At 32.9% G+C, this 17,901-nt stretch overlaps 1 protein-coding gene across 1 annotated transcript; it reads left to right on the top strand.

Moving 5' to 3' along the window:
* Positions 1 to 287: 287 nt before the first annotated feature.
* LOC111045330 (RNA exonuclease 3) lies at positions 288 to 12,592 on the top strand. Its single transcript, XM_039436024.1, has 2 exons — positions 288 to 618; positions 9,182 to 12,592. The coding sequence occupies exons 1-2, from the start codon at positions 303 to 305 to the stop codon at positions 10,582 to 10,584; spliced, it is 1,719 nt and encodes a 572-aa protein (XP_039291958.1). The 5' UTR covers positions 288 to 302; the 3' UTR covers positions 10,585 to 12,592.
* The last annotated feature ends 5,309 nt before the right edge of the window (positions 12,593 to 17,901 follow it).

The raw sequence follows: 17,901 nt of genomic DNA, 5'->3' as shown, positions 1-17,901 counted from the left end.
ACCATGGGCAAAAATGTTTTTCCGGCTCTCAATCTTTTCTAGTCCTCGGCCTACGGCCTCGGACTTGAAAACCGATTTTGAGCCGGAAAAGTCTCATTTTCGACCCTAGGTGCGAAATATACTATTACGAAGTAGATTTTCAGATGCTTCAAAACCAAATATAGAAGAAATATTTCACATTATTATCACTAAAAAAAGTACTCACGATTTATATTTTTATTTAGACTTCATATTGTTATATATATGCTACCGTTTTCCTTTTGCACCATTCTCTCATTGTACTACTGTATTCCAATTTCATCATGAAGCTTGGTTTTTTGTTGCATTATTTACTCATTTGTACCATTCCAATTTTATCAGGAAGCTTAGAGGGTGAGCAGAGTGCAAGCGGCAAGCAAGTGCACGCGCAAACGCAGGACGTGCAGCACGCGAACGGCGCGGGCAACGCGCGTCGCAAACAGCACAAGCAGCAGCAGCAACAGATGCGCAACTCGGGCGGCGCAAGCAAACAGCCAACGAACTTCTCGCATCCCTTGCTTATGACGCAACTCAAGGGACATGGCGGCGCTGTGCTCGACATGGACTTCAGCCCGAATGGCAGATTCCTGGCCCACCTGTGCTGACGGTAAACATTTTTCCTGTTTTCTAAGTATTTTAGTTGCCAATGTTCTTCTAATCATGACCAATCCAATCCCAAACTAATTTGAGAACTAAAGTTAGGTCCACGTTATAATGGCAGTGGAGGAAGATAGGAGAACAACGTTGCCGATCCTCTGTCTTGTCAATGCCTTCTATAGACGGTAGCTGATACAGGTTTATTAATAAAATCACATCACTTGAATGGGCTACTTTATTCAAATTAATTAAAACAATATAACAACTTGTAGTACTCTTTAAAAACTTTAAAATACAGAGTGTTTCAGAGAAACAGGAAATTTTGAAAGTTAAATAATTTCAATAAAACATCTTTAAATAAAGTTTTTCATATCATTCAATAGTAAAAATAATGCAATTTTAGAATAAATAATACCTTAACATTTATTTTTTGAAGATGACATCTTGTATGTGTATTCCTTTTCTACGCAAACATTCCAGTAGTATCTACATCACATTGTGTCCATGCATGGTTTGACGTAACATTACAACTGGAATTTTTGAAATCGCTTCTCGAATCTTGGCTTTCAATTCTGCAACAACGGAACAATTGAAAGCCGAGATTCGAGAAGCGATTTCAAAAATTCCAGTTGTAATGTTACGTCAAACCATGCATGGACAATGTGATGAAGAGACTACTGGAATGATTGCGTAGAAAAGAAACATACCTGCTAGATGTCATCTTCAAAAAATAAATGTTAAGGTATTAATTATTCTAAAATGGCATTATTTCTACTATTGAATGATATGAAAAACTTTATTTAAAGTTTTGTTTTTCTAGAAATTATTCAACTTTCTAAATTTCCTGTTTCTCTGAAACAATCTGTATTTCAGCGTCTAGTCTCGACCATTGGTCATTTCAAGTTACAACTAGTTGTTTCAACTTGGTTATTTTTCACATTTTAACTTGAAAATGACCAATGGTCGAAACTCGTCGTTAAAATATTTTAAAGTTTTTAAAATGAAGGGTACTACAAGTTTTTATATTGTTTTTATTAATTTGGTTTATCGATGTAATATTAACTGTCCATTCTCGTTTAAAATAATCAATTATATTTTATTAAGCAATACATTATATTTTTCAGTAATTTCATAATTAATTCACGTAGTTAAGATGAAATATTTTGTTAATTATTGATTCTACATTTTTAAAAAGACAATCCGGCATCAGAGCAGAGCGAGAGAGAGATAGCGCTATCCGCATTGTTGAATGATAGACAAGGATAGCAATACCATTGCTGATCAAACACTGCCATTATAACAAGGACTTTACTATAGAATATTAGTGCTTGCATATCTTCTAATGCCGCCCACAAACCTGAGCGCCAAGAAAACGCGCATTTCATTTATTTCTCATCAGCTGATTATATGATGTGTATTTGTACAAAAACAGTAAGATACATGTATCATAAGCATAACATCAGCTGATGATAAGTGAAATGCGCGTGTTCCTGGCGCGTAAGTCTGTTCGCACCTCAACACTTTCCAACTGTAGTGTTAATCGCTTGAGTGTAGAGACTATAAGCATAGAGAAACGATAGCACAAGTAGATATCCCATGGTATAGGGCGTTTATGTCGCAACTTTTACTGTTATCCCAAGCCGATAGTTCACGTAGTTCTTTCCTATGCAGCTGTGTGACGCTGGTAGTCTCTCAAATTGTGCCGTTCATATACTATCACCCCGACAAAACAGTAAAAATTGACAATAATTGACAGTAATCGGCTTGAGATAACAGTAAAAGTTGCAACATAAACGCCCTATACTATGGGATATCTACTTATGCTATCGTTTCTCTATGCTATAAGTTACTGGCGGACATTACGTCACCTTCCATGACAGATGTTTGGTGGATGGAAAATTGTAGTTAGTGACGTCATGAAAATCAGTGGACGCCAGTAAGTTTTTTGTCTCTACTTCCCCCATCTATAAGCAGCATAACAATATTGCATGTAATTTGGGAAAATTGAAACAATCTAACAGAGTTTGAGGGTGTGGAAATAATCATTTTAACCTCTATAATTTCAATACAGTATTTATATAGCGGTTTTTTCAAAAAGAATGACCCAATTTCAAACAGTTATAATTATGTTGAAAAATGGAGCAAACAATAATCATTTTAACCTCTATAATTTCAATATTTATATACTGGGCGTTTCAAAAAGAATGACCCAATTTTAAACAGTTATATTCATCTTGAAAAATGGTGCACCCAATCCAATTTTACACCAAATTACTCACAGAAGTATCGAGTTTATGATGGTGTATTATTAGTGTTCTATGTGCCCTCCTTTTGAGGCTCGGACGACATCTAGACGGTAGCCAAATTCATCCCAGACTGTTCACAAGATGTCTGTCTTCTCGGACTGTTGCTACTGCATCAGTTATCCTGGTTTTTAGCTCCTCAATATCAAGTGCTAAGGGAGGAACAACGTTTAAGATCGTGTTTATGTTCCTCCCTTAGCACTCGATATTGAGGAGCTAAAAACCAGGATAACTGATGCAGTAGCAACAGTCCGAGAAGACATCTTGCGATCAGTCTGGGATGAATTTGGCTACTGTCTAGATGTCGTCCGAGTCTCAAAAGGAGGGCACATAGAACACTTATAATACACCATCATAAACTCGATACTTCTGTGAGTAATTTGATGTAAAATTGGTTTGTGTGCACCATTTTTTAAAATAAATATAACTGTTTGAAATTTGGTCATTCTTTTTGAAACTACAAACTAGTTTATCCAAACTAACAGTCCATGTTAATAAATCTTCATATAATAAAATTAGTAGAATTGATGGAGATGTGAAATCTCTCCATAATAAGAAAACAAAGATATTGTCAAATTTCACTATATTACTTATAATATTATAGTGAAATTTGACAATACCTTTGTTTTCTTATTATTCTTCATATAATATAGGAAATATCCAAAGTTCAGAAATATACATTGGAATAGCAATGATATACTCTAGTTAATGTCGTTATCAGTGCTCCAGATTTTTTCAACTTGGTTGAGTTGACAGTTTTTATAATGTTGGATAAATTGAATGTGACATGAATCATGGTTAATAACTTGAAGCTTATCAATAATAGCACTGCTTCAATTTTTATAGATCTTTGATCGTGCCAGAATAGCTAGACTTTACTACTATTTTTAATAGTTGATGATAGTAGAGGCTAAATTGATCTCAGTATCGCTCGAAATCTATTTCAGGAAATTCACATCCGTAATAATTTATAGTAGGCCTACTTACCCAATTTATTCATTTAATGAATAATTAATTTATTGCCAAATACAAGAAATATTTTTACAAATAAAATAATCATTAAATTACAATAGTTTATGGCTTGACTGGAAAAAGAAGCCGAAGTATTCAAGTTTAAAATAATATTGCAATGGAAATTATATGGAACAACAACTGGCTTTAACTGTTTCCTTATTTTTTAATTAATCAATCCAATCTGGTTACTTGAAAGATTTATCAAATATGATAATTATTAGTATCCTTTTGAATTGAGACATGACTAGAATCGAGTATTTTATGGTATTATAATGTGTTAAATAATAATTAATAGTAGTTCTGTGAACAGTAGACCTCACGCAGTATTCTCATCCACAAGTACCTGATTGAAACTATAGATCTTATGGAAATACAGCAATAGACTGGCTTCTCCACACATCTGTGTAATCACTTGTCAACTGATTTATGATGAATAATTCTATAGTCTGATTTTTACGGTAATATTGGCGTATGAAGGAGGCTCCTTTTTCCTTTTATATTACACTTGATATGCAAAATTTTCAAAAACCTTGTATGTACGTGGACGCGCAATTAAAAGAGGAACATACCTGTCAAATTTCATGATAATCTATTACCGCGTTTCGCCGTAAATGCGCAACAGATAAACATTTAAACGTTAAGAGAAATGCCAAACTCGACTTGAATCTTAGACCTCACTTCGCTCGGTCAACTAGTGATATTCTACAAAGTAATATGTTCCTTAAGAATTTACAGAAAATCATAAATTATCATTCTGTTCAGGGTCTATACATGAATACAGCAGCACAATATATTATGATATAAATAAAAATTTATAACCGGTTTCGGTTGTTACACCATTGTATCAGAGATTGACAATGGTGTGACAACTAGTACACCTTTATTTTCTGCTGTGATACGTCTAGTTTTAGATATTTATCCAATTATCAAGTTGAATAAAAAGACTAAAAAATTGTCAATAACCACAGATTTATTGATAGAAAGATCGGTTTCGGTTGTTACACCATTGTCAATCTCTGATACAATGGTGTAACAACCGAAACCGCTCTTTCTAACTATCAATAAATCTGTGGTTTTGATAATTTTTTAGTCTTTTTATTCAACTTGATAATTGGATAAATACCTCAAACTAGACGTGTCACAGCAGAAAATAAAGGTGTACTAGTGGTTCAATATGATAAATAATAAATTCTCTCTTCATAGAAATGAATATGCATAAATTCTTTTTCATAATATATTCTCTTGCATAATAAATTCTCTTTCATAATAAATTATATTTTTCAAGTGGTCTGTGATGTAATGATTTATTCTCCAAACTTCCCCAAAGCAGTTTAAACAAATGATCTTGTAGAAAATTGATTAGATTGATATCCAATTATCAGACTTAGGAGATAAGGATTCAGTTGTTGTGGATTGAATTCTACTGTAATTCTGAGCAGTCCTCTCTTGGGTCGTGGTGCTGATTTGTCGCTGCCTGTCCAATCCCTTTTATAAGTTACCATGCGGTTTGACTGACTTTCGTTTTTGAATATTTTTTTTACAATTTTCGTTTTGAATTTTTTTTGTGCTTTACAAAATATTGACACACTAAAGTTTTAGTACAGTATTTGCCTTCGAAATATTGTTTTTAATTTTGGTTAAAACCAACTCATGAATAAAATTCATTAGATTCATATCTAAAGACATGGTGAAACGTTTGATTGGTAAGTGTTTGAATATTTCAAATTTTCGGGAGTCTCTTTGTCAAGTTTTTACTGTTTAAATTAGTTTCGGATATGTGAAAAGAAACAGGTTTAGAGGGTGGGTCAATTAATTGTAGGAATTTGAATGTCTGGTAATTAAATTGTATTAAATATTTATTTGTAGGCATTGAGTTGCTTCATAAATTAATTATTATTGAAATTGTTGGATGATCTTCAAGAATTAACAGTCATTAATACTCTAAAGTATCTTAGGCCTGCCGCAAAGTATACCCACGCTAATCCACGAAAAGCTACCCACGCCGTGGGATGTTTTGTAAACCATTGCTATAGAATTATTCATAATCAATCAGCTGACAAGTGAATTATTCATTGCATGTATTACACAGATGTCTGGAGAAGCCTAGCAATGGTTTACAAAACATCCATAATGTTTTATAATATTATAAATGGGCCTTATAAGCTCTGTAGATCCACTCAAGTTGAATTTAATCAGATGTATGGAATTTTGTCCATGAATGTATGAATGAGTTGTGAAGTTAGTAAAGTAAAGTAAATAACTTGTAAACTATTATCGTAATGAATAATGAAGACTTGTAAACCTATAACCTCTTTAAGATGTGGATTGAATTAACCGATACTGCTTTTATTATTAATACAATAATTAAAGTCATTGTAATTAGTCCTTGAAATAATACAAGGAGTGTCCTTTATTTTTATTTCTATTTATATTACAAGTAGCCCTATACAGAAAAGAGACAATTAGTTACTGTGAATTTCACCCATCTCTACTTAAAATAGCATTTTTTATGTTGAAAATTAAAGTTCTCAAGGCCGTTTGCACAGTGAAACCTTAAACTGAATTCGATCAGCTGTTGGCTTAACCTCAAAATGAGACACATTATAAGAAATTATACTTGATATAAATGTAATCCAGTTTAAAATTCATGCATAAAGGGTTAAATTTGATTTAAGTGCAAACGGCACTTAGAGCCGTTTGCTCAGTCAAAGCTTAAACTGAATTCGATCAGCTGTTGGCTTAAACTCAAAATGAATCACGTTATAACAAATGATACTTGATATGAATTTAATCCAGTTTAAGATGAAATTTAGTTTAACTGGCACTGTCCGAACGGCATTTGATAACATAAAATTCAGAAAATTATTTTAACATGTCGGTAACTGAAGAAATTTGTTATTTATATGTATGTAAATACATACAAATTAGATAACAATATCAAATATACACAACTGTATATAAATACAGTTTATATGTAGGAACGATGTTTTTCGCCCATCTCTTCAGGGGAAACTGTTATCCGGTGTTTTGGTTTTAAAAGTTTAATCATTAAAATAAATCATTTAAATTTAATTTAATAGTATTAATCATTCAAATTCTGCGTTAGTATACAGTGATATCATAGAGGAAAGATAACATAAGCTATCTATTGTGGTATCTTCTCTCTATGGCCTTATCTAGTTGGATGCCTTGGCCAATGTTTGGGGAATCATTCTAAGGAGAATGACAACTAGGTTCAGAGCGAGATAACCTGGATTTGAGAGCTGAAGAAAGAGAGAAAACTTTGAATATTAGAAATAAATAAATATTTAGAAATTGAGTCTTGATTTTCATGCAAATCTAGCCAGCTGACAGCTGAATCTAGACCTAGTGTTACAACGTTGCCAGCTCGTTTGGTTAAACGTCTAACTAGAGATGGCTGCAGTTTTCCGTACCGTATAGGCTATTTGTTAGAATAGAATGATGAGGAAGGTTATCTAGGTTGAATGAGATGGGAGACATCTCATGTCTTAATTATAATTTATTTGAAAGAATATGACCCCATTGCACAAATGTATGTTAAATGTTAACGGTGATTAAATGGCTGTTAAATGACACGATAACCAATCAGATGCAGCGGAAAACGAATTTAATTAGCACTTAATCACGATGTGAGTTTAACAGATTTTTTTTGCAATTGGGTACAGATTAGTAACGTGACGGTACATTTGAATTTGAAAATACAAAACTTATAGAGTTCTAGATTTATCCAAATCCAGTTGAATTCGGTTTATATAATCTTATTTCCTCACATTATTCTCTCACCTTAAATCTTGATAAAAGAAGGGAGGAATAAATAAAAAAATCTTAATAAATCTTGATAGGGATGATTATAAATTTAATAATCTGAATAACTGAATCCGGTACTGAAATTTGAAAATTCTCTGCAATTCTGCTAGTATTTTTTCTACAATTTTAATTTCTATCAATGAATGAGTAAGTTCTTATTTATGCTCCTGTAGTTTTCTCTGGTCTTGAACATCAAGGTTACGTCGCGTACTGATAACAAATTCGTAAAAACTCTTATTCCTTGTCTAGTATTTCTAATACTAGAAATACCATCAAATCAGTTTTTCTTGTTTACATCACTTGTAACATAAATATTACAAGTGTACTTGGGTTTTTTACTTACATAATATTTATAATATGCCTTTGTTGACAGACACTGCCATATTACTCATATTGTATTAGGGATATTTCTCAAAAAATTGTATTTCTCATTATCATCTGTATTTTAATGATCAGTGTTATTTTGAGAAATACATTGACAGTTTTTGGGAATATTGCGAGTATTTGGTAGGCTAATCATAAGAATATTGAATCTAGATTATAAATTGGGTGTAAGTCCTAACTAACCAGCTTGATAAATATCACAACCGACTGCATTATCCTGTGTAAATAATTTTCCCATTTATATCTCAAAACTACATATTTGAGAGCACCATAATCAAGGTTTTTGGAGTAGGCAGTTTACGGTTTTGTTGCATTGTTCTATTGAAACAAATTTTGGTTTATTGGTACCATAATGAAAAGGTTTTTGGAGTAAGTAGCTCACGGTTTTTGTTGTAATATAGTGAGGCCACGTTATAATAGCAGTGGAGAAAGATAGGAGAACAGCGTTGCCGATTCTCTGCCTTCTATAGATAATAGCTGATATCTGATGTAATGTTACTGTTTATTCTTGTTTAAAATAATCAATTAGGCTTAAATTTTACTTTTTGTGTAGTTGAGAGATTGACAATGGTGTAATAACCGAAACCGGTCTTTCCAAGTACCAATAAATTTTTGGTTTTTTGACAATTTCTTAGTCTTTTTCATTCAATTCAAGCTTAAATTTTATTTGCCAAGAAAAAAATTATCAATTTCTATTATAGAGATCAAAGATTTAATTGAGTTATTATATTTCCATATTATCAAATACAAACTGGCAACGTTGCAGAGCTAGAAAAGAATAGCGCTATCTGCTTTGTTGAATGATTGACAAGGATAGCTACACCGATATCAATCAAATACTGCCATTATAACGTGGACCTCACTACAGTAATGTCGTATTTGTGATGATTAGATTACAATATAGGTTTGAGAACCTCACGATTTTTGGGTTACCCTACTTTTGACTCATAATAGTAATGTTGCATCTGTGATGATTAGAGTAAGGTTCAGGTCTGAGAACTTGATTGACAATTTTTGGATTACTTTTGACTCAACAGACGGTGCCAGCAGCGGCACATCAAGTGGAAGTGAGGGGAACAAGGAGAACACCCCCTCCAAGACGGTTGGACTCTCCAGGCGTCAGAAGAAGAATTATCGCGGACGCCGTGAGGACAGCTCCTCACCCGGCACTACAGTGAAGAAGAAATCTGTCACCAGTGGTCGACTCACCAAAAGTTTGCTCAACCACGACATCAACAAACAGTATGCCAAGCTTTGTTGGAAGGGCGTTTCCGGTGGGGACATGTCAATCATTCATCACTTGAAGAAGCATGTCCTAAACCCCGATGACCTCCTCTGGATGGGATACCCGGTGGAAAGCTCCACGTATCCAGGCCACGCCATCGTATACAAACCATCCTTGGACTACTCCAAGACCATCCACAACACTCACCACTACAACAGGAGCAAAAGTCCAATGAAGACAGCGGCCAGTGAGCAGTCCGATCAACCCATCATGGGGTTTGATGTGAACACAAGGGAATTCGTGCCCAAAGTCGTCAACTATGGGACAACACTTATCAAACGGAACTCAGACCCAGACTTCAAGGCACAGATTCCTGCAGCAACATCCCCGAAGAAGATGTGTGCCAATGAGTGCCAAGCAGCAAGGAAGTGTGTCAGGTGTGGGAAGGAGTACTTTGTCTCTCAAGATGGCAGCTATTTGACCACAGAACAATGTGTCTATCACTGGGGCAAACTGCGGACTCAGTTCGATCGCAACTCTTTATATGAGTGTTGCAAGGGGGAGCAAAATACGAAAGGCTGCACCACGGGGAAACTACATGTATGGAATGGGCTACATGAGAACTGTTTCAATCCTCTGCCTGGTTTCGTTAAGACTCGGCCCAGGAAGACACCTCTCCCGGAAAGTCTAGGTCTCAGTGTATATGCCATCGACTGTGAGATGTGCTACACCACACAAGGATTTGAACTGGCAAGGATCACCGTGGTGAGTTCTGATGGGAGACTTGTGTATGATACCTATGTCAGACCTGAGAACGAGGTAGTCGACTACAACACCCGCTTCTCCGGAATCACGGCCAATGAGATCAACAAGCAGGGCGCGTCCAAGGTTCTCCGAGAGGTCCAGAACGATTTGATGGGTTTCATCTACGCGGACACGATCCTCATTGGACATGGCGTGGAGAACGATCTAATTGCTCTAAAAATGATACATACTACGATCATTGACACTGCGTATGTGTTCCCGCACTTCTTCGGATTGCCTTATAAGCGTTCGCTGAAGTCACTAGTGAAGTTCTGCCTGAAGCGTGAAATTCAGATGGAAGCGACTGGTCACGACAGCTTCGAGGATGCCCGTTCGTGTCTCGAGCTGATGCTGTGGAAATTGCAAGAGGACCACGCCCAATCGTCCGTCTTGTCGGCCAATAGACTGTGATAACTAACTTACTCTACTGCCAAACATTGGGACAATTCACTGCTCTTCATCATCCCACATTTAATTCCCTCTTGTGATAATCAACTATTCCAATTGTTTCTCCAACATATCACATCAGTTTCACCTGTGTATACTAAAAAAAAACAATTCGACTGAAAAACTGTGTACAAGGTGGAACTAGTACTGAAGTCATGTAAAAATTACAACTATATATCATCAATGTGCCTTTTCAGTTTCACTGTGACTTAGACTGTAATCATGTTAGAATAATAACTTCCATTTTACTATTATTACAATCATAGTAATGACAAAATATTGTCAATACAAGTCGATTCATTGTTTTACTGTTACAATCGTAAAAATGACTTGAACTGACAAGATTGTCACTCGTCGAATCATTTCACTGAAATTGGCAAAATATTGTCAATACAAGTTGAATCATTTCATTGTTACATTGACAAATCATTGTCAATACAAGTCTATTCATTATTTCTATGACTAAAACTATTGACAGAACTTTGCAGTTACATTATCGAGTGACATGTTTGAATAATTGAAACCAGGAATGATGTTGATATTAAACCACGACTATGGTCAATTTCTTTCAACTTTCAAAACACACACTTGTATCTTGGTACGATTGTGTTTTTTATAAGCTTAAACCTAATCGATTGTAGTCGATGTATAATCTTAACAGTCTGCTAGGTTAGGATTTTTCAATTTTTGTACTAGGAATCTTGTGTCACAAATTGTAGCACAATTTGCTCCTACAAATCCATCCAGTTTTGTAATAATTTCTCACTACTTTTGATAATTGTAGTGATATATTGACTGAATTTCATTGTTCTATCATACAGCCAGACCAAATAATATCGCACACTTTTCCATTTTTCCTTTCATATTACTTAATTTGTGTCGATATCTTATTGAAATTCACAATCATTACCACCAGATTTACGTTGTGATGAACGTTTTCTATGAATGAATGTAGTTCCTATGTAATTGAATAAGACTTGATTGTTATTGTCGGGTAGAAATATTTTGGTAATAATACTTTTCGTGTATGATACTGCTATCTTACAATGTATTTAATATTTATAAATATTATTCAAATTTTGAATTACTGGGAATATTGCTTCGTATTCCATGACATTCTGAATAATATCCATGTGGACGAAATATTGGTTACAGAACAGAGTATTTATTCAAATATTAGTGACTAGAATTTTGTCTGACTTATAATATTTGAAATAATCTAATACTTCCAATACCAGTCCAATTATTTCTACAATCTACTTATAAAATAATTTTAGATATAAGAAGCGTATATTTTTAATGTTAATCGAATGAACAAATTGATTAATCTAATTGAATTTGGTAATTAAACTTTGGGTTTCCCAAAACTAATGTCAGTAGGCTGTAACTAAACTCATGATATAATTTTGGTGTGTGTTAATTTTATGTAGGATTCAAGAATATCGCAAGATGATCTCATGATAAAAACTTGAAAATAAACGAATATATTCTTAAATCTTATGTAGTATCCACGAGTTTTAATTTTCATAATAATGGATGGCTTTATCGAGACATAAAATTTTATCCATTAGAGTAAAATAATCATAATATTGTGTAATTTGTAAACTAAATAATGTGTAGTCATTCAATTATGATTCTAAACTTTCTTATTCATTATTTTCTAAGTTATTGATATTGTTTGTAGATTAAGTTTTGTATTGTTTTTCTATTACTGTTAGTCTGTTCTACCAATAATTGATGTATTGCAGCAAGTAATTAACTTGAATCATACAATATTCGAAAGTATTATTATCAAGATGAGCCCTGTTTTTGTTTACAAGTGTTGTATTATTTTGATCGTCTTTTCTACTGTCAATGTATCAACAAATTTTTGATAAAAAATGTCGAAAACTGATTGTGATGATATAGGGAACAATCGAATTGATATGTGAGGATGACTATTAAAATTGAAATGTTCTATGAGGTGCAAAAATAGTTGTATTTATTTGAAACCCTATCTGAAGCTAATGTTCTGACTGATATTCTACTATCAGCTTGAAAAAATAGTTTGGTTGTTAAAATTGATAATAAAAATGGTAAAGGTAAATGGTTAGATGAAGACTTCATCCCAATTATTGATGATTATTATTCGTAAAGGTTAACAGGGTAATGTTGAAATATTGACAGGTTAATATCTGAAGCTAGTGTTCTGACTGGTATTCTAGAAAACATAGTTTGGTTTGTAAAATTGATAATAAAAATGGTAAAAGATATGAAGACTTCATCCCAATTATTGAGGATATCATTCATAAAGGTTAACAGGTTAATGTTGAAATATTGACAGGTTAATATCTGAAGCTAGTGTTCTGACTGGTATTCTAGAAAACATAGTTTGGTTTGTAAAATTGATAATAAAAATGGTAAAAGATATGAAGACTTCATCCCAATTATTGAGGATATCATTCATAAAGGTTAACAGGTTAATGTTGAAAGATTGACAGGTTAATATCTGAAGCTAGTGTTCTGACAGGTATTCTAGAAAACATAGTTTGGTTTGCAAAATTGATAATAAAAATGGTAAAAGATATGAAGACTTCATCCCAATTATTGAGGATATCATTCATAAAGGTTAACAGGTTAATGTTGAAAGATTGACAGGTTAACATATTCTCATCTGAACCAGGGAATTCCAAAAATTAGAGTTTTATTTTCAAGCAAATAGTATGGTTGAAATAATAACTGAATTGTGCTGAACCATACAAGTATTCATTATTCAAAACTGATTTTTTCTTTGCTTATTTTAAAATTCCGATTTTGGAGAAATAAAAATGATCTATATAGCCTATAACAGTAGCCTACTGTAGCTTCTCAACTTATTTTCATTATTATTTGATTAAAAGCAGCTCAAAAACTTAAAATCTTCTATGATAATTGAACTGAGTGTTAAATTCAAAGTTTTTTAGTACGATAATCTACACTTGTTGAGTAATTTGCTTTTTTGAAGCATTTTTAACATATATATGAATTTATTGCAAAAGGAAACAATTTTCAATGAAATATACAAAAAAATCAAGTAAAAAATGGGAAGGTACTGTATACATACAGTAACAAACATACTATAAATAATATAAAACTGCAAATTAGTTTTTCTTCATGCTCTGCCAATGTCCGTGGACCCAGTGTGTTGCTGCAAGAGGATACTTTTTCAGAAATATAAATTTTATCAGGAAATAAAAATTCTAAGTACCTTTTAGATTTTTTTTTTATACATTGGAGTATCCCTCGCCATAAAACTAACTATAGTCAGGTCCACGTTATAATGGCAGTGAAGTAAGATAGGAGAAAAACGTTGCCGAACCTCTATCTTGTCAATGCCTTCTATAGACGGTAGCTGATACAGGTTTATTGATGTAAAAAAAAAGTAAATTCGTATGGCTTTTGTTGGTGGGGAGTTCCCTTTCGGGAATGTTCCACCGCCTGAATATATAATTTAAGCCGTCAATGGGCCTTACGACTGTCATAACTCAGCCGGGACCGACAGTTTAACGTGCCCATCCGATAACACGGGAGTGATCTGGTTAAAAAACTTTTGGTAATGAGAGGGGTTCGAACCCGGGATCTCTATGCTGCTACGCAAGCACTCTATCCACTAGACCACGGATCACGGATTGATGTAATATTAACGTTTCACTCTCGTTTAAAATAATAAATTATATTTTTCAATAATTTCATAATAAATTTACATGACAAAGATGAAATATTTTGTTAATCATTTATTAATTCTACATTGTTAAATGACAATCTGGCAACATAGCAAAGCGAGAAAGAGATAGTGCTATCCGCTTTGTTGAATGATAGACAAGGATAGCAATACCATTGCTAATGAAACACTGCCATTAAACGTGGACCTCACTATAGTAAGTAGTACTATCATAGGCGATTATGCTTCCTGTATGATCATTCTGATATTGTTATCTGAGGGTGATGCCCACATGAGCTCTAGGCTTGTGCCTGAGTCACGAAAACGATGATAATATGCTCTGTATATGATCATGTAGACAGGCTCGTAGATATTAAGCTAGAAAATTTCACATTTGAGAGTATATTTTTATTGTTCCATTTCACTCTGAGATGTAGAATTATTGTTATTTTGTGGTAACTTATAACTGGAAGGAATACGGGTAAAATTAAACTATTTTTCATGACCTTACACCACAAAATCTTGGTTATTCAATATGGCTCATCGAGAAATTGACATTGAGAAAATCTACGAATTCAATTTGTTCTCAATCCTGAAATTCAACCTCAACTGCTGGAAAATCGATTGTATTTTTCAATGATGAAGACAGAGGTAAGTCTTTAGTCTAGTGAAACCTTATAGTCTTCAAATTCTCATGAATCACGCTACGAAGCTGTAGAATTGAGACATAATTTTAAATTACTGTAGTTCAATATTTAGTAGGCCTATTAATTAACCTATTTCGGACTATGTGTTATCTAAATTTGGTAGAGGAATAGCACAAGGTTACCTTTTTTTCCCCTCTCCCTCTCCCTCTCCTGGGTTAAGTGGAAGAGGGGGCTTTTATTGCCTCAATTTTGCCCACATCACTTTTGAAATTGTAAAGTGTAAATAAAAGGCATGTATCTATCTCCCTATCATTTTGATAATGTACTTATAGTATAAGATTAAATGAATAAAGATCAATGAATTACCATCTATATTACAATAGTTTAACATAGAATTCTTTCAATTACAATTTCTGATCAAATGATTTGAAATCTTATAATTTTATTGAAATGACTGAATCATAAATAATTTTTTGAAATGCTTCATTAAATTAAAATTCAACAATGAAACTTTTGAAATCGGTACCCTCAATAGATTTATTATAAGTTATCAAGATATCAATTCTAAAAAAATCTCAAAATCTAGATGTGTTGAATGAAAAGTCATGGAATTAGTCATATCATTGACGGACTGTTTGAACTCTATATTGTTTCTGACTAATATTTAAATTTTTTATCCAACTTTATTATTTTTCTTCAACAAACAGTTAATGTGGTTCACTGTAATGACTTGGGAACAATACTTACTAAGTTACTTGACCAGGAATTTGAAAGACCTTGACATCAAGTCAATAATAGGCTAAAAATAAAATTAGATACTAATAATCAAAGATTACAAGATTGAAACCGTCAGTTTTTCCTAATCTCTAACATTTTTTAAAAGAAACATATACACTATACAGTACAAAGAAAATAGATTTAAACAGTGAATCTATGAATCAAATAAATAAAGAATATATTAATTACTAGCCGTCAGGCTTCGCTCGTCATATCCGTCTAGCCAGGGGGCTCCGCCCCCTGGACCCCCGACTGGATGTCTAAGAGTGAGATCAGCAGGCTCGCTTCGCTCGCCTGCATTTTTCATTTCAGCATTTTTATCATATTATGTTAGGACGATCCAGTCGGGGGTCCAGACTAAACGTCTGGCTAAACGGATATGGCGAGCGAAGCGAGCCTGACGGCTAGTAATATAATATTCCCAGGAATAGCTCTGATCAAAGTAGCAGTGCCCAATCAATTTTTCCGCGATAAATGCATTTCAATCTTCAACTTGGTGCCAACCTAACAAAGTCAACTCAACTTAATGCCAACCTGACAAAATTATTAATTTAGTTGCCCGTTAACAACTGTTTCGAAGAGGTACTCTATCTAGATTATAGTTCTATAGTAACATATGATATGGAAATTTCAATTATAATTAAGAGATTGGGAGAAGAAGAATATAAATGCTAAAAGACGAACTTTAAACCCTTAAAAATAACTTTAACAGTTAAAATATTGCCAAAATATTTCTTAGTGCGCCTCTAAAGGGCCAACTGAACATACCTACCAAATTTGAACGTTTTTGGTCCGGTAGATTTTTAGTTATGCGAGTGAGTGAGTGAGTCAGTCAGTCAGTCAGTGAGTGAGTGCCATTTCGCATTTATATATATAGATACAGTACAGAAAATAGAGTTAAACAGTGAATCTAAAAATCAAATAAATGTAAAGAATATATTATTAATATAGTAATATTATATAATATACAATATCATATAGCAATATGATTAATATTAGTAATCACTTATACTATATATATCGGCCTGTCTCCCAAGATTGAGATTTTATTGGTTGCCCATTACTTACTAGATCATGAACATATATATAATAATTATTCTCCCACGAAAATTTTTTTCAATTATTGAAATCATGTTTCCCTGAAATTTTTATTATACTTTGAAATTGACTGTGAGGTTTCCAAAATAGTACTTTCTTTTAAATTTTATATTAACTGAATAATAATATTTATTACATTCCTTAATCACAACATCAAATTAATGATTGGGAGAGAATCAACAGGATAAACCCAAAACTGTTCCTCTCCCTAATTTTGATAAAAATCGTCCAAAAGAGGTTATGAAAAAACTTTTATAAAGATCACAAAAATTTACAGTCCAAATATACATTATACTAAAAATTTTGTATCTCGGTTGATCAGAAAGATGAAACAAATTATTATTACATTTGAAAATGCATTAATAAATTGAAAAATAATAAAAAACTTGATAAATTTGAAGCCAGAAAAATCACAAAAACATTCACTATCAGCATAAATGATAGCACATTTTGGGGATTGACCTACAAAATCTAAGGTGAGATGGAATAGTTCATTATTCATTGAACAATCAATTACATGATTAAAAGTAGTAATAAATACAGGAACACTGTAGTCAGGTCCACGTTATAATGACAGTGTTCAATATTAGCAATGGTATTGCTATCCTTGTCTATCATTCAACAAAGCGGATAGCGCTATCTCTTTCTCACTTTGCTCTGTTGCCTGATCGTCTTTTAACAGTGCTGAATTAATAATTAATTAACAAAATATTTCATCTTAATTATGAAAATTCATTATAAATTAATTGTGAAGTATAATTTCTTGCTTAATAAAATATAATTGATTATTTTAAACGAGTAGGCACGTTTTTGGTTTTTCGGTAATTCTTCAAAATTATATTTTAAATATAATAATAATAAATATATGAATATCTCCTATTTTAGTTATAATAATGTGAAATATTTTTTATATGTTTAGTTTTGAAGCATCTTAATTTGAAAATCTACTTTGTAAAAATATTTGAGGACTGAAAATTTTGTGAATTGAAGAAAACAAGACTTAACCTATTTCGGACTACCGGTATGTGTTATCTAAATTTGGGAGAGGAATAGCACAAGGTTACCTTATTTTTCCTCTCC

The sequence above is a fragment of the Nilaparvata lugens genome, chromosome 10 (assembly GCF_014356525.2).
Source record: "Nilaparvata lugens isolate BPH chromosome 10, ASM1435652v1, whole genome shotgun sequence".
Classification (NCBI taxonomy): Eukaryota; Metazoa; Arthropoda; class Insecta; order Hemiptera; family Delphacidae; genus Nilaparvata; species Nilaparvata lugens.
This window is presented reverse-complemented; position numbering and strand designations above follow the sequence as displayed.

Coding starts and splice junctions, on each gene's coding strand:
- LOC111045330 (XM_039436024.1), top strand. CDS start 303: ATGAAGCTTGGTTTTTTGTTGCATTATTTACTCATTTGTACCATTCCA. Junction 619..9,181: donor CAGATTCCTGGCCCACCTGT/GCTGACGGTAAA, acceptor TTGACTCAACAG/ACGGTGCCAGCAGCGGCACA.